The sequence below is a fragment of the Denticeps clupeoides genome, chromosome 2 (assembly GCF_900700375.1).
Source record: "Denticeps clupeoides chromosome 2, fDenClu1.1, whole genome shotgun sequence".
NCBI classification, from domain to species: domain Eukaryota; kingdom Metazoa; phylum Chordata; class Actinopteri; order Clupeiformes; family Denticipitidae; genus Denticeps; species Denticeps clupeoides.
Genome location: NC_041708.1, coordinates 11,207,720 through 11,228,007, shown reverse-complemented (window position 1 = coordinate 11,228,007; position 20,288 = coordinate 11,207,720). Strand labels below are relative to the sequence as shown.

The 20,288-nt window shown below is 40.6% G+C and overlaps 2 protein-coding genes across 3 annotated transcripts in view; one reads left to right on the top strand and one right to left on the bottom strand.

Moving 5' to 3' along the window:
- Positions 1 to 9,575, bottom strand: part of lhpp (phospholysine phosphohistidine inorganic pyrophosphate phosphatase) — a 35,439-nt gene extending 25,864 nt beyond the window's left edge. The window contains exons 1-6 of one of the 2 annotated variants that reach the window (XM_028963771.1): positions 9,428 to 9,575; positions 7,233 to 7,420; positions 6,067 to 6,220; positions 3,056 to 3,119; positions 2,766 to 2,858; positions 2,576 to 2,667 (exon numbers count right to left, since the gene is read on the bottom strand). In XM_028963771.1, the coding sequence (XP_028819604.1) occupies positions 2,576 to 2,667; positions 2,766 to 2,858; positions 3,056 to 3,119; positions 6,067 to 6,220; positions 7,233 to 7,420; positions 9,428 to 9,429 (593 nt within the window). In that variant the 5' untranslated portion in view covers positions 9,430 to 9,575. Of the gene's footprint in view, positions 1 to 2,575; positions 2,668 to 2,765; positions 2,859 to 3,055; positions 3,120 to 6,066; positions 6,221 to 7,232; positions 7,421 to 7,743; positions 7,876 to 9,427 lie in introns of those variants that run through there. The other variant, XM_028963764.1, reaches the window with a different exon arrangement.
- oat (ornithine aminotransferase) lies at positions 9,024 to 19,850 on the top strand. The gene is made up of 10 exons (XM_028963752.1): positions 9,024 to 9,147; positions 10,634 to 10,864; positions 14,828 to 15,052; positions 15,135 to 15,230; positions 15,313 to 15,440; positions 16,464 to 16,586; positions 16,951 to 17,079; positions 17,940 to 18,053; positions 18,153 to 18,297; positions 18,481 to 19,850. The coding sequence occupies exons 2-10, from the start codon at positions 10,648 to 10,650 to the stop codon at positions 18,639 to 18,641; spliced, it is 1,338 nt and encodes a 445-aa protein (XP_028819585.1). The 5' UTR covers positions 9,024 to 9,147; positions 10,634 to 10,647; the 3' UTR covers positions 18,642 to 19,850.
- The last annotated feature ends 438 nt before the right edge of the window (positions 19,851 to 20,288 follow it).

The window sequence follows — 20,288 nt, the reverse complement described above, 5'->3', positions numbered from 1 at the left end:
TGCCGCCAGAGTAACCGGGTCTGCCTCCAGCCTCGATGCAAAAATTGGAGCCGCCAGAGGGTCCAGGTTCCCCTCCAGTCCTGACGTGCACAGGCGAGCCACCATAGGGTGGGTCCGGGTATGCCTGTGCCTTGGAGGATGGAGAGAAGGGAAAACGCGAAGGTAGAAAGCATGGGGACCCTGTCTCTATTGCCACAACCTCTCTTTCTGAGCGCCCAGGTGGTACTTCCTTTCCCTTTAAGTCTACATGCAGGTTGACCTGCATTGAAGTTAGACAAATTGGAGGATACAGCTTTCATATGCTAATTTTGGATAATTAAACCCATCATCTGTTAAACTAAAGTATGTACTGTAATTAGCTGAAAGTACTGAACACTGTTCTGTTTTGTCAACATTGACATTATGCTAATTTGGTTATGTTATTTGGTGCCCAAAACAGTTTTGTTACACCCTCTAAAAAAAATAGGCCTTTTTTGGTGGGCATATTATTATGATGATATGCTCTGCTGCCACTTGCTGGTTCACAGATGGGGATTCTCCTTTGGGTTCATGACTGAGGGAACCCTTGTAAGAGTCTTTGTTTAGTGGGTTGTCTTTTCTTGGTCTGATCATCACCAATCACATTATTACTTGGTTTAATATTTTAATAATATAACATTTATTTAGCAGATACAGCCTATTTTCCACTGCAGCAGAGCTCCACGAGACCTGGTCACCTGAAGTCCTTGTGTCCCTCGGATTCTGTATCGAAATGGCCTCCATGGTCAAATCAGTGCTGATTTTTCTGATGAATCCTCTGTTGAATTACACTACAGTGGCCACAAATATTGCAGGAGACCTACTGAATCCAAGATTCACCCAGAAAACAGTGAAGTTTGGTGGTGGAAAAATCATGGTCTGGGGTTATATCCAGTATGGGGGTGTGCAAGAGATCTGCAGGGTGGAAGGCAACATCAAATACCAAGAAATACCTTTTATATTCTCAACCATAAAAGAGGCCAAATTCTGCAGCAGGATGGTGCTCCATCACATACTTCCATCTCCACATCAAAGTTCCTCAAGGCAAAGAACATACTGCATGATTGGCCAGCCCAGTCACCAGACATGAACATCATTGAGCATTTGTGGGGTAGGATGAAAGAGGAAGCATGGAAGACGAAACCAAAGAATATTGATTAATTCTGGGAGGCATGCAAGACTGCTTTTTTTGCTATTCCTGATGACTTCATCAATAAATTGTATGAATCCTTGTCAAATCACATGGATGCAGTCTTTCAAGCTTATGGAAGTCATACAAGATATTAAATTTGGATCTCACAGCACCACTACATAATTTGCTGACATATTTTTGTATTTGCAGTAAATTTGTTCAATTTCTGTATAGGCGACAAAACTTTTGTCTTGCCAAAATTTGACCTTTCTGTCTTGATTAAATGACAAAATTTTTTTTGTGAAACTAATTCATTTCAATGCATTAAACATAATTTGGTAGGGTTTTAGCTTTTCATATGAACTATTTCTATCAATCTAACAGAATATACAAACATACACACACTGTTTAAACAAGGTATATGAAATATTTCAGACCCACAGTCCCAAACTCTCCTCATTCAGCTACGCCATGTTAAGTTGAATTTTTCCTATGGCACCATTAATGTCAGAGGTTGTGTTTGGGTCTCACTATGAGGCAAAAGACAAGTGAAATGCTGGGAAGCAATGGCAAGCATTTATGAGGACCGCAGTGGATCCCCGTCCAAGTCGCAGCTGCAGCTGTACCTGTCTTTCCAAACGACTACATCACAAAAACACCCTGCCTATTGATTTTAGTAGGAAGCTCTCATATAACTAACATCAACTTTCACATAAACAATGTGTGAAGGTGCTGATGCCAGATTCTTGACTCCTAGGCCGAGACCATTCTCACCTGTCACTTTATACCCAACGTACAGTAGGAAGTGTCTCCATGGAGCCTATTTCCTCCAAAGGAAATTATGGTATTTTGGTTTCAAAGTTGCAAAGGAACATGTAGCTGATTCCTCTGAAACTCATGGGAGCATTTCTCACATTACCACTACTGATTCTGAAAATGAAAAAGTGTCCAAAACAGTCTAATTACATCACTCACTCACACACTATTTTTTACAGTCTACATTGAAGAATCACATTTGTATTAACACAATCTGTGCATATGGCATCTATTGAACTGTTTTAACTGAGCTCTGGGAATGGGAGGGACAGGAAGTGATGTTGTTGGGAGTGAGGGGTGAGAGAGAGTGAGGTCACGGGCTTCAAAGCAGATGGCTTGTTCAGCCTGCCAAGCAACAATAAAGCACCCACATAAGATTTTTCATAGTGACAAATAACGGCCACTTTCTTGTCCATGTGTATTTAGATAAAAGAGCACTACTTAAAAACTCAAAAGCAGGCCATGATTTCAGAACTACAGAGACCCTTTGTGACAAATGTCCAGCTACTTTGAACTATAAGAACATGGAGTCCTCTAGTGGCAGGATAATGAAAATCTCCCACCCCCTGCATGCAGAGATAAATATTTAAAGCCTGCTCATTATTTTACCTGTATTTTCCAGTCCTCACTTGGAGACCTTTCATTCCAGCATGCTGCGCTCCTCCAACATCATTAACTAAATCATCTCCAATCATCAGTGCCTGTTGAAGAAAAACAACATTCCCATGTTCCTCCAAAACCGATCTAGTCTTTTATTATAATTAGGGAAATACCAAGCGTGTAATCTTTAAGGCTGTACCTCATGCGGCTGGATCCCCATGTCAGTAAGAACACTTTGGAAGAACATAGGAGCTGGTTTCCCAATGACCTCTGCTTCTACATCACAGGCATACTGGAATCCACACAGACCCAATGAAATAGACACACCCCAGCACAGTCAGTTCTAATACATTATGCTTTTTTAAATTCCACGGTGCTTACACTGAGCAACATGCATCAGTACATCCCTCACCATCCCGCACATTTAATTATCATCAATAATACAATAACCAGTACAACATTCTCTACTAAATGGATGAAATGTATCACCTCCAGGGCCTTCATGTAAACTCCAACATCCAACTTCAAGCCATCTGTCTCCTTATAATATCGTCTGCCATTAAAAAATGACAAAAATAAACCAATAAAGATTGGAACTAATATTTCTAATAATTATATTACATAATCATCATCATTAACCCCCACAAGTGATGTATATTATGATAGGATTTTCTAGAAATTATGGTGAAGTGATACTGTAAACCAGGGGTCACCAACTCTGATTCAAGAGTCCAGGGTTGGTGAGCCCTGCTGTAAACATATGACCATGTACACATGCCAGAAATTCATTTGTTTTATGTATTTAACAATGAAAAAATGTAAAAAAAAATATATCCATTCTGTCATTTTCTATAACTGACACATAGATTAGTTTATTCATTTGATCATCCATCAGAAATACACTATGTTGCAGCATGGGAAGGTTTTCTACAAGGTTTAGGAGAGTGTTTATGGGAATCTTTGACCATTCCTCCACAAGAGCATTTATGAGGTCCAACACTGATGTTGGACTCGCTCTCGCCACTCTAATTCATTCCCAAAAGTGTTCTATTGAGTTGAGGTCAAGGCTCTGTATAGACCAGTCAAGTTCCTCCACACCGAACTTGCTGATTCCTGTTCATATGAAACTTGCTTCATGCGTTGGTGTAGTTATGTTAGAACTGGAAGGCACGTACATTTACAGCATTTAGCTGACACCTTTATCCAAAGTGACTTTTAATCATTAGTTACAGGGAAAGTCCCCCCAGGGTTACATGTCTTACTCAGGGATACAATGGTAATTAGTGGGGTTTGAACCTGTGACTTACCCACTAAGCTACTTCCACTTTGTTATAATACCACTAACAGTTAAAAATGGGATATTTACAAATCAGAAAAAGTTGGGACAGGGTGGAAATTGTGAATAAAAAAAGGTGACACAGTACAGCATTTACCACTTTGCACAGTTCCCCTGTCTTTTAACAACACTTAAAAGACGTTTAGGCATTGAAGAATTCCAGTGACTAAGTGTTGCAGGTGTTAGATTGTCCCATTCTTCTCGCAAACAACGTTTTAGGTGCGCAACAGTCAAGCATCCGCACCCTCTTCTTTCGCAGCCATGCCATTGTTATGTGCGCGGCATGTGGTTTGGCATTGTCTTGCTGAAATAAGCATGGGCGTCCCTGGAAAAGACATCGTCTTGAAGGCAGCATTTGTTCTTCCAAGACTGAGATATACTTCTCAGCATTGATGGTGCCATCACAGAAGTGCAAGTTACCTTTGCCGAAGGCACTGACATAACCCCATACCATGACAGACCCTGGCTTTTGGACTTGTATCTGGTAATAATCTGGAAGGATCCTTTTCCTCTTTGGTCCACAGCACACAGTGTCCATTTCTTCCAAAAATTTGAAAAACCGATTTGTCTGACCACAATACACTTTTCCTCTGCACAATGAACCATCCCAGATGCCTCTGAGAGAAGTCGACTGTGCTTCTGGACATGTAGTGCTTCCTTTTGGCACAGTACCGTTTTAGCTGGAATTTCCTAATGTAACTTCATACTGTAGTTATTTAGAGTGAATGACTATTTTTAATGCAGTGCCATCTGAGGGCTCGGAGATCACGGCCATTCAGTTTGGGCTTGCTCCCTTGGTCTTTGCTCATGGTAATTTCTCCAGATTCCCTGATTATTTTCACTATGTTATGCACTGTAGAGGGAGGAATGCCCAAATCACTTCATATCTTTCTGAGAAACATTTTTCTTCATCATTTCAAAGATTTTTGCCCGGACCTGGTGGCAAACTGAAGGAGTAGGCCTTTCCTCGATGCTGCTTTTGTTACTACCCCTGAATTGCCACTGTAAAAAAGACCACATGAAGACCATGTGGTGTGGGAGAAGAGAATAGAGTGTGTAGAAAAACTCTTTCTCCCTCCACACAAAGCACTGTATTCAACCACTCCAATTTGATGTTACCTGGCAGAAAGAGGCATGGCACAATAGAGGTTAAAAATGAACAGTTTCTAATTTATTAACACCGGTAAATAATTATTGTGGTTACATGTGAATATTGAATGTAAAAAGGTACCAAGGTTACAGAGAAAGTCAAAATGAGAAGAAAGAGTAAAGAGGGAGAAGTGAAAAAGAGGAGGAGAGATAGACTCAGAAACCTTCCGGTTTCCGATGGAAAAACCCCCCTGAGCAAGATAGCTCAGAGTCTCATTTTCCACATGTGAGCAGACCTTTATACCCCTGGCCTACAGGAAGTTGTCACTGGCCTACAGGAAGTTGTCACTGACCAATCAGAACCTGTTGTTTCTGATGTCACGCCCCCCGGTGCCTCCCATTTGGTGAAGACAAAGAGGGTGGGCGGTCCTGACGGCTGATACTTCGCACGTTGATGTCGGACAAAAGACATGTAAAAACCGGGGTGTCGAATCTTCACCCACAACCGTCGACACAGGAATGTTACACCTCCCCCTGCAGACATCTGTTATGCAAGACAAAGCAGGCTCCCGCGATGTCCATTCTTACACCACCTTCCCAGTTTTTTTTGGAATATGTTGCCAGCCTGAATGGCAAGAATGTATATTTACAAATCAAATGATGTTGACCAAAAACAAAACATGAATTATCTTGTATTCATACTGTCTGCAATGAAATAAAAGTGAAGGAAAATTTGTGAATTACTGCTTTAGGGGCAATGGTGGCCTAGTGGTTAAGGAAGCGGCCCCGTAATCAGAAGGTTGCTGGTTCGAATCCAGATCTGCCAAGGTACCACTGAGGGTGATGGGTTAAATGCAGAGGACAAATTTCACTGTGTGCACTGTGTGCTGTGCATCACGTGTGACAATCACTTCACTTTCATTTTATTTTTTATTCACATTTTCCACCCTGTGCCAACTTTTTCTCATTTGGGGTTGTATATACAGTGAAAGTCCAGTTTAACTGATATTTGCTGATTTGCAGATCTTATCATATGATTCAAGATGTGGTGTATAGAGCTTAATGCCCATCCTACCCTCTTCCCATTGAGAACAGCACCGGCTTCTCCAGTCCAATGAGAACCCGGAATGCATCATTCAGATTCTGGTAGGAGAACTTGTCTGCTGCATCTCCAATCACAACACAGTTTGGGTTTGTTTTATCCACGCTGCTGAATTCAGGCAGCACATCTAATATGGAGACAGAAGAAAACATGAACTTCTCTACTCACATATGACAAAACCTTGTGATATGGCTTTTCAGTAAACACATTAACCTAATATCAGACTTAAAACGACAACAAACAAGGAACTTTACTGTGAGAAGTGAAATACGTGATCAATAGGCATTACACCTGAAACACAAAAGATAATACAGCTCTAGATCATATTTTCATTTAAAATTTTCATTTAATCTCTGCAACATTCGCAAGATTCGTCTTTTTCTCTCGCAACAGGCTACGCAGCTCCTCGTCCAGGCAATGGTCATCTCCAAACTCGACTATTGTAACTCTCTCCTGGCTGGAGCCTCTGCAGTCACCATAAAACCACTCCAGATGATCCAAAATATGGCAGCCCGTCTCATCTTCAATCAGCCAAAATACACCCATGTTACACCTCTTCTTACCTCCCTCCACTGGCTCCCGGTAGCTGCTCGCAGTTCAAATCCTTCATGCTTGCCTACAGGGCTGTAAATGGAACTGTGCCCTCCTACATCAATACACTACTACCTAGATACACTCCTGCACGCTCTCTCAGATCAGCAAATGAAAGGAGACTAAAAATTCCTTCTTCACGGGGTCTACGATTCCAATCATCTCTGTTCTCTGTTGTTGTCCCTGGCTGGTGGAACAACCTGCCCTCCTCCACACAACTAGCCGAGACTATCACCACTTTTAAGAAGCAGGTGAAAACCCTCTTGTTCAAGAAATATTACAGACAAATCTAACACTTACACACGCACATGCGTAAAAGTAAAGTAAAAGGAAGTAATTAAAAACAATGTTTTTGTTCCTGTATTTAAGTACAGTTTTTCCATGTATTTCATTGTATTATTACTTTTTTGCCACATACCCATTTTTAGAAAAGGACATTGCCTTCCTGACATAATCAGCATGCAACTGCTTGATCAAGCAACATTTTGCGCTGCAGGACTGAGCATGCGCGGTGGTCTACGGTAAATTCGCTGCGCCCGCTGCAGTACCGTCGTGCACCAGCAGGTGGGGCCGAAGCTGTCTTTGTCGGAGGGAGGCAACGACAGCTGGTGCTGGAGAGAAGACCTCGCTCACGGACAGCTCGAAGCCCAACCTCTGCAGCTTGGCCACGAACTTCTCTCGGGTGGCCTGGGTCTCATTGGTGCAGAACCGCAGCTGCAGGTCGGACTCCTTCAGCCTTTTAATAGAGGAAGCGAGAATGAAACAGTCAGCGACTGTAAATTAATGTTTTCCCCACGGACAGTAGTAAAATAAAACTCCGGTGTGGTCACTGGGAATGACGTGTAAGTCACTGTTACTGATGTAGGCGTAGTTGTCTACTTTTACATCAAATCCATTGGACAACTCTCTTACTTCTGACCAATTACACTTTCTTCATCTTATAATAAACGAATGCACTCAGAGATTTCGATATGTTTATTCATTAGCTACAATGTGCAGCATTGCATAATTTTAACCTACAAAAAAGTTTCCGACGGTCACTGGTCGAAATAAATTCACCTTTTCACGGCCTCGACGGAGCCAGGAATTGGCACTCCTCCTCCCTCTCCGCTGTCATACAGCACGCCGCACATGTCCAAAATGACACCTTTCAGACTCGTCACACAAGCCGTCCAGTTATGGTCAGCCATATTTTATTATTAAACTGCGCCTGCGCGCAGCACTGCATTTTGGGAGTTGGTGTTTTACGGCAACTCGTTTAACGCTCAGATGCCTGCCTTGAAACGGAAATTTACCGTGACTTTTTTTAGCCTTATAATTTTTTACGTTCTAATACGTAATATATTACGTAATACGTAACAGTATTTTTGCACATGGAACTGACATGAAATTACATTTCGAATACAATACATGTTTTATCTTATATAATAAACTATTATTATAAACTATATTCTTACTTCTGTGTAAATCGTCATCTTCAAATACTTGAGTCAACGGTTTCAAAACATGTTGGGACATGTTTAGGACCTTCAGCCTGCATGTGGACCAGGTCTTATCTTTGCAACATGAAGAAACAGTTGGCCTTCAATATAGTATAACCACTTTCTTTGAACTTATTGAGTAGATAATTGTTTCTGAGATAACAGATACAAAGAAAAACAATAGGTCTTCACAGTAATGTTGTGGAAAGTTTAAATCTTGTCAACGACGGCATTGTTAACTCCTCACCAACACAAAGTATACTGTCAAATTCCCAGAATGAACTTTTCTACAATGTTGCTACATGTGTAACAATTATGCCATTACTACACTCGGGTTGCGATACTCTAAGTTAAGTTGTATCTGGAGCTGACAGAGGCCTTTTATCAGACAAGAAGGCCAGCATAATTTTTCTGTCTAAACAACATGGTCTTATTCAAGTCTGTACTTGATCTGGTTTATTGATTGAAATGTGACTAACCCACAAAATGAATTTTTTTGTTAATTCAAGAAACATCCAAATGTTACATCCAACATTATCAATTAGCCCATGAAGAAAATAATTACATAAGCATCAGTACAGTTGCATGTCAGGCTGATGTAAAACTAAGGTGCCATTGAGTAACCCATAACCCTTACTGCAGAAATAATTATTAACTAATCATAGCAGAAAAGCATGACCTGTATTATCACGAAAACCATTTAAACTATTTTTCTATTTTTATTAAACTACCCTATCTGTAGAAATAATTATTAACCAATCATAACAGAAAAAGCATGACCTGTATTTGCACGAAATTTGGACTTGATATTTTCAGATGTCCACAGGCTATAACGCTGTTAATCATTCACAGCAGTGACGTCACAGCAGGCTGACGCAACACGCGTCGCGCCTCTAAAACCGGGTGGAAAAAAACTCCGCCACTCGCTCGGTGACCAGAGAGGAGCGCGTCGGGTACCTTCTTTTCCTGCCTTTTAACTGAGGTACGTCATCACATATGAATAAACATATAACCCGTTTATAACTGTCGTACAAGCATGTCGTACATGCTTTTAACGCACATTTGCCTGCGTGAGCTCTGCGGTCGACTTCGTGCCTCGCATATTGTCCGTTTCACCTCGTGGACGATGTCCGGTTTCACGCAGACGCCGGTGCCAAAAAAATGTTCTAAAACATAAAACCTCGTTATACGGCGTCAACGCCCTATAGGAAACTTACGTACTGTGCGTGAACGTTTAATAATTAAATGCCGGGGTGTCTTACATCGATGCTGGTACTTTTCCATCGATCAGGGCGCATTATCCCTGTCCCTGTTCTGTCACGCTCCTCCTGCTCTCACATTTCACGTGTCGACAGTGTATTGTTTCGATGCTAATTGTATCAATCGCACGTTGCACGTTTTTTTTTGTGTCGATGCATTGAAACAGAGCTCCTCCCACGGATTATAAAAATCCCAGAGCAGTCGCTGCGATGGCTCCGTTATGCAATGGAGCATCGGTTTGGGAGACATATGTCTGATCTAGGGGGTGTCTAAGGACACGTAACCTCTATGCTTTATATATCCCCGGGCGGCGGGGCAGGGGTGTGTGAAGGGGGAGCCTATCAGGGTCCACTTCCAAAGCCGGCCTGGCTCATCAAACTTTGCCAAGGTTCAGCAGGGTGTCCTTGATCCAGTTCTGTCACTGATATTAGCAGGTGCAGGCAAATAAGATCTGAATTTAATCTCTTTAATAAAAACTAACATCTTAGAATTGAGCATAGACCATATTGAAAAAGTTCGAGTTTGGAATGGGCTCGCAGCCATAAAACAACAAGGTGACTCCTGGACAATCTCAGATTTCACTTGCTGGATCCTTTCTGCACTAAATTCAATTGACAGGAGGTGTCACATTGAGCCAATTCTCACTTAAAATTCACGCTTAATCCATTTAGCCGAGCTTATGACGAGACTATGACTATGCCATCTAAGAAGAATTTGGATCCAAAAAACTATTGGATTGGGCCGTTGACCCAGCAGTTACCAGGGCTTCTATTGTGCAACATTTGAAAGAGAAGAGCTGACGCAATGGAATTACTTGTATGTCATGATTAGAGTACTCTCGGATTCAATCGGTTGTCTTTAGGGGTGTTTTATTGATATATTTTGAGGAATTCATGACATTAGATGCACAATATTTGCACTTTTCTATTCTTTCAGTTGTCCTTCTGTAGAAAAGGGTAACAAGAAGGCAATATAACATTAATGTGTATACTGGAATACTGGAATGTGCTGATCACCTGGAGCACCATCTAGTGGTGATTCCGTGTAATGGTTATTCAGAGTGTAAGTGAAAAACACTTCACACTCACATAAATGAAAATATTTTTTGTGTCTGGTGTTTGTCATACATGTTTATATGTAATATCTTTACTTTTTGCTATCATAACCGTAATGTTTCCACAATTTTCTTCGTTTCTCCACTCCTACAGCAACCGTAATCATAATGAAGGGGATGATGTCCAGGCTTAGCCATACCCTGCAGAGGGCAGTGCCGACTGTCGCAAAAAGCCTACATTCTGGATCCCACATCTCGTCCTCTGTTGCTTCCAGCGCCAAGCACGCTGTGCGGCCACTCACGTCTGAGGACATTTACGCCCGCGAGTTGAAATATGGAGCACACAACTACCACCCACTTCCTGTAGCATTGGAAAAAGGAGAAGGTAAGGTTACTTTATTTATTTTTTAATCATCAAAAAAGAAAGCTATGTCTTGGATCTCAATGAACTTGAAACGAAAAAAAAAAGACATAGGTTTTTACCTTTTTAATAACACAATCAAAACAGAGAACATGTCAACCTAGTTCATCCCAGTGGATGGGGAGTTGCTGTAAACACTAGGGGTGTAGCAATATATCGCAGTACAATATTTCGCAATGCTAAAATGTTACGATACGTATCATAGAGTGTTGGCGATACGTTTGCGATATGACGTCAGTTTAATCCTATTGGTTGAGCTGCCGACGTGACCTACTCTGCAACAGCGTCGTGTGTGCTTTCATCGCAGCCACAGAAATCGCTTGAACATTAGTAGGGCAACATGAGTTCGGCTGAAAGTGAAATTGAAGAGCCCCGTCTTCTTATAAGTCCATCGTCTGGTTTTCCAGTCACGCGACAGGACGACGGTAAAAAAATTACAGACAAAACACAAACTTTTTGTAAACACTGTAAAACAAAGATGCCAAACACAGCGTCAAACACTTTGAATACGATGTGCCATTTAAAAAAGGTAGTTCCAGCCCTGTACCGTGAAGCGGTCGACGGTCTGAAAAAAGCAGAGAATGTGGCAATTGCAACTGACGGGTGGACCTCACGGGCTTGTCAGAGCTATATTACAATACGGCGCATGTTATTACCACGGAGTAGGAAATGAAACGTTTCGTGCTTCAGACTCGCCCGCTTTTTGAGTCGCACACTGGGTCTAACATAGCCGACGTTTAAAAGCGGAAAAGCAAAAAATGCTTGAGATCGCATTTTTACTGCTTTAAGAAGTTCTGTCTGAGGTATCTTTAATTTTAAGTTCATGTTAAATTTAACCATTTTTTCAGTGACAAAGAGATATTCAGTTGTTATTTTGAATACTGAATATTTTTTTTATTAAACCTTGAAATGTGTATTGTATGTACAACAAAGAAAATTATTGAAATTTGTTAATGTTTTTGAAATAAATCTGTTATTTAAATTTCAGTTTCATTTTTCACTTTTGTTCAAAATATCGTGAATATCGTCTCGTGAACCCAGTATCGAGATACGTACCATATTGTGACCTGGGCATATCTTTACACCCCTAGTAAACACACACACAAGCAGAGGGAACCCCATTGCTCTCTTAAAGACCCGCGCACATTTTCAAGTCATATATGTGACATCTCAACGACAGCACAGGTGGGAATGGATATGGAGTCGGTTACAACACAAATTTATATCATCGCCTAAAACATCCCATTTATACCCATCGGTTTCTAAATACTTTTAAATGTAGTACATCTTTCTTAAATGTACTTAAAATGTTTTAATTAAGATGCAGTATTGGGAAAATAACATTTGCTGTGATGTAAAGATTTATTCATTATTAAGTTTGTGTATTTGTTTTATTGATAGGCAAGCAAGTTCCATTCATCATATTGCAAGATTGATCTCAGTAATTGCAATATGACTTTTTTTCAGCAGAAATTGAAGAAATCGAAAATATTGCAGTAGCCCTCTAGTGGCTTGCTGCACTACATGTAATATGAGTATGGTAAAGGCTAAAAGAAAAAAAAACCAGAAGAAACATATATTGAATAATAATATATTTAATAATAACAATACATTTAATTAAAATGGCTTTATAAAAGGCCTTAAAAAGTCTTTAATTTGGCTACCCACTGCTCTGGGGATAGTTTAAATGCAGAGACCACATTTCACATGTCACATGTGACAATTGGTCACTTTCACTGTCTCTGTCGAGGGTAAGCATGTGAACACAAAAGCAAGCTTCACAGGTGTTGTTATAGGAATTGCTTATTCCCAGTTATAAAATATTTTGCCACCTTTTACCCTGTGTACACAGTCGTACAAACTGCTTGATAAACAAAACTGTAATAAACTGTTTTAAAAACAGACAACATGAAAAAAATAAAGATGAACTAACCTCAATTCCAGTCATAACAATAAATAAAAACAAACACAAATGTCACGTTGCTCTGGACAAGGCAAGGAAGGAGGACGCATACGCACAACGTCACAGGACAGGGGTTTAATACAGAATGCACGCGACAAGGGAACATCACCACACACAGTGACCTGATGGCGAACAGACACGAACAGGATAGTTTTATACAAGTATATAAATATACAACAGGTGAACACGATCAGGGAACATTACACAGGACGAACATGAAACTCCGGTCCGAACTCCGTATCCGGAGCGGATCACGACAATGAATCAAAACCAAAAAACAGATTGCTCTCTTAAAGGTTTTTTGCCAGAAAAACCAGCATGTTCACCATTTCTCGTTTTAAGCATGAACAGTGACAGCCTTCTCTATATTAGTTCAATTGTCTGCGGTCCCCATGATGCTAAAACTTCTTTTTTGCACCTTCAGATATATTTTCTCCAGTGTGATCTTCTGGGAAGAATGCTGTTTGCAAGCATCGACTTTTCATTTGTCATTAATATAGTGGACTGTTAAACTCATGTACGGCTCCATTGTTCTGCTGGACCATATATCTGTGGTCGTGGCGAAGTATTTCACCTGCTTGAGATCGTGTTCGACGCCCGCCTCACATTTCTCATAAATTTCGTGTGAAATGAGTGTGAGATGGCAGCTGGTATCTTTTGTCATGTGTTTGGATTAGTCTTCTGAAGCCGTCTTTACTGACGATGTGCGCAGGCATCATATCTTTGCATATATGATAGGTGATTCTTTGTGCCATTTTGGTCCGTTCTCATAAGCACGCCGCTTGCAAATGCTTGAACAATGTATACTTGTTCAGTCTGTTCGGGCTGTCTTTGATGTGTGCTTTTGTTTGTTTCGATGGACTTGCATTGATCATGCAGTTTTTTATGACTGTGTTTTAAGTGTTGGAACAGATTTGACACATCCTCTCTCCTGAATCCAAAATACTCGTTGTATTTCTCTTTGGCACCAAATCATTTTTATTTTGACCTACATCCATATTTTACGTTCTTTCCTCCCGCTCGCCGATTTGTTTCTCCTGATCAGCTTTGTCGTGCGCGGAGTGAACTCATCTTTCTCCTGCTCAGCTTAGCTGTAATTGCCCGGTGCGCTGCGTCAGCTCTGATTGGTTAACACATTAAAATCATGCGCACAAGAATGTATTCTGAATAAAAATTTAAATAAATGAATGGATAAAATTGCAGCCTTAAGTGGTTGATAAATCGTGATCAGTAGTGCCCACACTTTGGCTTTACATGTTGAAGGGGGCCGTTATAATGACATTCACTCTCCTAGTACCTAGCTGTAGAGCGCCATGTTCAGTAGTAGAGATTGTAGTCGTTCGCTGACTCTCACCTCTGCTGACCTCACTAAAGAAATTTTCCAAAATAGCGATATTTGGTGTTCCTGTATATATACAATATCACCACAAACAAATTGCGATTTTATGCTGTGTAGATTTCCCCCCACATCTACAAGGAACACACCTGCACTTGGATTCTAAACCCTTTGTCATGGGTCTTGTGTCATACAGTCAAACCAGAAATAAGTTTAGAGGAAACAGCTCGAGTTTAAGGAGTGAGCACATTTCACAAAAAAATATCTTGTGCTGTTTTTGGCATTCTACAAAACCATAATTTAAAGAAGACATTCTGTTCAGGGAAATGGCCTGAACAGTTCAGTCTTCTCATTCTAAAACTACAAAGTTGAGAGGAGATGTCAGACAATAACAGACAATTACAAATAATGAAAAATATACACTTTTAGTGCATGACAAATTCCCAGATTTCCTTGCATTAATCTTTCCATGTGAATCAGAAATTTGATACCCATTTCAGGTTTGGTTGGTCAGAATTACAGAAAATTCTATTGCTGCATTGCTTCCCAGTGATGAATATAAGACCTGATTAGTCATTATAAGTTATAAGCAGTAAAAACAGGTTTTTCTGTTCTGTTCATTTTCCAGGTATCTATGTTTGGGATGTAGAAGGCCGCAGGTATTATGACTTCTTAAGTTCTTACAGCGCAGTGAACCAGGGACACTGCCACCCCAAAATCATTGCAGCCCTCACCACCCAGGCATCCAGGCTCACCCTGACCTCCCGAGCCTTCTACAATGACATTCTGGGAACTTATGAGGAGTACATCACCACCCTTTTTGGATACGACAAAGTTTTACCCATGAACACAGGTAGGATTGGAGTCTTTGATAGTAATTGAAGTGTCTGTAATATATTATACTCTGTGTCTAAAATATATTTATTTTCACTTAGGTGTTGAAGGTGGTGAGACTGCTTGTAAACTGGCTCGCAAATGGGCATATTCTGTAAAGGGTGTACCTAAGTACAAAGCCAAGATCCTCTTTGCCAGTAAGACTGATTTTCATTTCATTTTCACATTGTTTTTCACCATGCTATGCTGGGATCTTCACCAATTCAAATCTCGTTACAGCCGGAAACTTCTGGGGCCGCACCATGGCTGCTATTTCCAGCTCTGCAGATCCCAGCAGCTATGATGGATTTGGCCCATTCATGCCTGGCTTTGAGCTCATTCCATACAATGATATTCCTGCACTGGAGGTGCGTTTGACTTTAACCCATCTGCTACTCCATGCATAATAACAATATATCATTGGGGTCTACATTTTTTAATATGAGAACAGTTGGTTGCAGTGGGCAGTGGTGGCCTAGTTGGTGAGGAAGCGGACCCATAATCAGAAGGTTTACAGTTTGAATCCCTTCTGATTATGGGTCCGCTTCCTCACCAACTAGGCCACCACTGCCCACTCATACTGATGTGCCACTGAGCAAAGCACCATCCTCATACACTTCACTTTCACAGTTCAAAATGGCCTTTTAGTGGCTTACCTTGGTGCCCCCATTATATATAGCAATATATAGAGTGGGTATGGAAAATTCTTCTTTTTTTGTTACATTGCAGCCATTTGCTAAAATCATTTAAGCTTTTCCTCATGAATATACACACAGCCCCCCTTAGTGACAGAAAAACACAGAATTGTTGACATTTTCGCAGGTTTATTAACAAAGATAAACTGAGAATCATGAGGTCAAAGAGCTCATGATGCCTGAAGAGCTCAGAGACAGAATTGTGGCAAGGCACAGATAATAATTTTCTGCTGCGCTTAAGGTTCCTAAGAGCACAGTGGCCTCCATAATCCTGAAATTGAAGACATTTGATAAGACCAGAACCCGAACTGAGCTATCGGGAGAAGAGCCTTGGTGAGGGAGGTAAAGAAGACCCAAAGATCACTGTGGTTGAGCACCAGAGAGGCAGTCGGGAGATGGGAGAAAGTTGTAGAAAGTCAGCCATCACTGCAACCCTCCACCAGTCGGACTTTATGGCAGAGTGGCCCGACGGAAGCCTATCCTTAGTGCAAGACACATGAAAGCCACATGGAGTTTTCTAAAAAACATATGAAGTACTGTGAAAAACTTTCTTTCTGTTTTTCTGTCAATATGGGGTGCAATATGGGGAGGAAAAAAATCACAATGACAGTGTTTTTAAACACTGTGCTCACCATCCATCTTATTGTTGAATATGGCTGTAGAGTTTGTCATGTGTGTGTATGTGTGTGCTTGCAGAGAGCCCTCCAGGATGAGAACGTGGCGGCCTTCATGGTGGAACCCATTCAGGGTGAAGCTGGGGTTGTGGTGCCCGACCCAGGGTACCTCACCAAAGTTCGTGAGCTGTGCACCAGACACAATGTAAGTATTGAGACCTGTTGCAAATAACACTCAGTGGGCACTAATTTAAGATATTGCTAAGCGCAGCGCTAAGCATGCGGCTTGTTCATAAATAGGTAAAACATAAAGGAAGCAAAGCTTTAATGATGTGTGTGCATGTGACATGTTAATAAAGACGTCATTAAAGTTTGGGGCTGCGCGGTTAGCGAGTCAGTGAGTGAATAAAGACTCTTTGTGACAGAAGTAATTACACACCAACGAATTTTCAAGATACCAAAAAGAGCCAACTACCTGAAATTGGTGAACAAGGCAACACACTTAGCGCACTTTAAAACTAGTCAATATGTTGGCAACCATTGTAGCTAAATGTATTTTACTTATCCAGGTGCTGTTCATTGCTGACGAGGTACAGACGGGATTGGCACGCACTGGGAGGCGTCTGGCAGTGGACTACGAGTCTGTGCGCCCAGATTTGGTAGTGCTGGGAAAAGCCTTGTCAGGTGGAGTCTATCCGGTGAGTAACAATAATCATGATTATTCTCAAACTGGAACAGTATAGACAGGTAGATTGACCGAAACCAGAACCACTGGATTAGACCAGTGGACCAGATCTCTGCCTGACTATGGCATGGATGGAATATATCAGAAGCTTAGCAGTAGAAAGTGTTCTGGACAACAGCAATGCAGATCTGTTGAACACCATATTGTTTTTTTTCATATTATCAATATAAAACAATCTAACATAGAAATAGCTAGAAATCATGCTTAAAGGTCACAACATGAATTGTTTTGGCTTTTATATATATATACATACAGTGTTGGTGTGTCTGTAGCTATAAATCCCAAAGAGGAAGAGAGAGGCGGGACGAGAAGGAAAGTGGCCTATAGAAATAAGTGGCCATTCGCAGAAATGATGTCATCAACACCATTCACCAATCTCAATGTTGGCCACAAACAGGAAGTCGTTTTTGAGTTTTTCCAGAAAGTGTAAATCTTATCAATAACCAAATCATATTCAATAAATTCACAATCAGTGAAGCAAAAAACTAACTTTCAGAAAAGAAAAAATTGACTAACTGAGAAATGTTCAGCATGACCGCTGCAGTTTAAGCTACCACCAGTAGCCAAAAATGTATTACTGTTTTATTGTTAAGAGACTAAATGGAATGAAATTAAGCTATGATTGAATGGTTCCTGTTCAGAAATATGTGGTCTATGTGGATTGGGGACCAGTGGTTCAGTCCATTGACAAAATGAAAGAAATGAAGTTTGAGGAACTGTCCTCTTTCTCTTTTAAGCTGTTCCTTTTTGTACTGAAATTGGAAAGAACACTTGTTGAACACTAGTATTCTGGTGTTTCCTGCGTGACCACAGGTATCTGCTGTACTCTGTGATGATGAGGTGATGCTGACCATCAAACCAGGAGAGCACGGCTCCACCTACGGAGGAAACCCCCTTGCCTGCAGTGTGGCTATCGCTGCACTGGAGGTCAGAAACTTTCTGGCAAATTTTTTTTTTCTCTGAGGCTAGAGCTTTCGCCACTCCGCACTGTGGTGTGTTAATGCAGGTGTGCTTTCATGGCTGCAGGTTCTGGAGGAGGAGAAACTGGCGGAGAATGCTGACAAGATGGGACAGCTGCTGAGGGCGGAACTTATGAAGCTGCCCAATGACATTGTGACCATGGTTAGAGGGAAGGGCCTGCTTAATGCCATTGTCATCAAGGAGACAAAAGGTAGAGCTTTTGTCAACCCAATAAGCCGTGCTTAATGAATTAACATTTCTACATGTCTGTTAATTAAGTACCATTTAAAAGCATTAATCATATTCATATTAATCATGTGTGGTGACACAATGGACAATGTATTGTATTATTTCAGAGGTTTTACACATTTATTCTCTTGTTTTTTGGTTTCAGAATATGATGCATGGAGGGTCTGCTTACGTCTCCGTGACAACGGTCTTTTGGCCAAGCCCACACATGGTGACATTATCAGATTTGCCCCACCCCTTATCATCAAAGAAGATGAGGTCCGGGAATGCGTTGACATCATCCAAAGAACCATCCTGTCTTTCTAATCAGGCACATTCATGGTTGACATTGAAATGGACATCACCTCAGCTTAATTCCTCCTCCTTCCAAAACTTTCATGGAATTTTGAATCTTGATCTCCTGAAATAATTTCTTTGCCGCTCTGGTGCTGTGCATTTTGAAAGAATCTGAGAGAAATCACTCTAGATCATTCTGTTCCAAGTTTTTTTGTTATGCTGAAATGGACTAGGGCTGGGTGGTATATTCATCAAAGTAATTTACAGACCATAACAAAACATGACAAAATAGAAAATTTGTCTGATTATGATTGCCAGATATGTTTAGTTTGGGGGCTTTTGACAGGTCCAGTAATAAATAAGACCTACAACGGATTAGTTTTATTGATTAGAACAACTAACAGCTCCATCACTGTACTCATTATGTACAACTGAGACTGAGACATATCACCCAGCCCTGGTACAACATGTCTTCACCTCTGCTGTTACACAGATCAATAAATAAACAAAAAATACAGGGCCAGTTACATTTGGATCCAGATGAAAGACATTACTTTTCATTCTGACTTGTGAGAAAGGACAATTTTTGTTGTAGTTTGTGTTTGTCATCTGGTTACAGTTACATTAACTGATTAGTCAGGTCAAGCTGGAAAAAAAGTCCAAACTTTTTAACCAAATGATACTGTTTAAATGTTACATTCAGGGATGGGTCAGAATTTGTAAAGATGAGTTTCATCATTTAACATATAAAATATTGTGTAGAAGGGCGGTTAAATAGTGGATTTCTGTTCCACTGTGCACAGGAAACCTCGCAAGACTACTTCGGAATACTTCTCTATAATGTGACTTTTCTGTAGGACAACACTGAACCGCCAGGCCTACGTGGACCGGCCGTGATAGTTCTTACGAGTGTAATGCTGGTCTGACTAGTTCATCTGGCTTATTTTAGAGCACATGTAATTACAGCCTGGTATGTGATTGGCTGTGGGCTGTCAGAAAGTGGTATTTTGAGATGGATGTATGCATACAGAACTGTGTTATGTTGGGCGATCCTGTTTTTGTTGTCCCGATGCTGCAGTTGTCTGGGATTACAGGGATGTGAGTTTATTTTGCTGAAGCCTGTGTTCAGGGGCTCCTATTTATCTGTAAACTGCTCTGTTGAATATTTAAACTGAGATGATGCGTTTGGTTCTATAATTTCAGTTGCATTAGATATCTTAAATAAACCATAAAAAAATATCTTTTTTGTAAATTTGTTCTGAAGTTCTTAATATTTTCAGTGAAAATAAAACAACACATAACTCATAATGCCACTGTCAAACCATGAGTAACACTAAAGATGGTCTGCACTTTTATCATATCAAATAAAAAACAAAACTTGGTTTTGGTTTTATTTGCTTAAAGCAAATCAAGACATGGTAACAAGATACCTTGCACACAGCGAGTTGTCCTTTTAAATGAAATATTTTCACAACCAGTACTAGTCAAACTGACTACTATGATAGTTGAGTATTCAGTTGTGTTATCTAAAAATAGTTGGAATCTTTCTTAGTCTGGCTTAATTTACACGAGGAATACTGTTCTTGAGCCAGGAAACACAATTTTTGGAACACTGGAACTGCATATTTTCACATTCCCGTTTCTGAACACTAGAGGGCGCCATGTGACTGTTTCTGC

Excerpts from the sequence above, each read along its gene's own strand:
- oat (XM_028963752.1), top strand. The coding sequence starts at position 10,648 with ATGAAGGGGATGATGTCCAGGCTTAGCCATACCCTGCAGAGGGCAGTG. Across the intron at positions 15,053-15,134 it reads AGTTTTACCCATGAACACAG|GTGTTGAAGGTGGTGAGACT; the intron begins GTAGGATTGGAG and ends ATTTTCACTTAG. Across the intron at positions 18,298-18,480 it reads TGTCATCAAGGAGACAAAAG|AATATGATGCATGGAGGGTC; the intron begins GTAGAGCTTTTG and ends TTTTGGTTTCAG.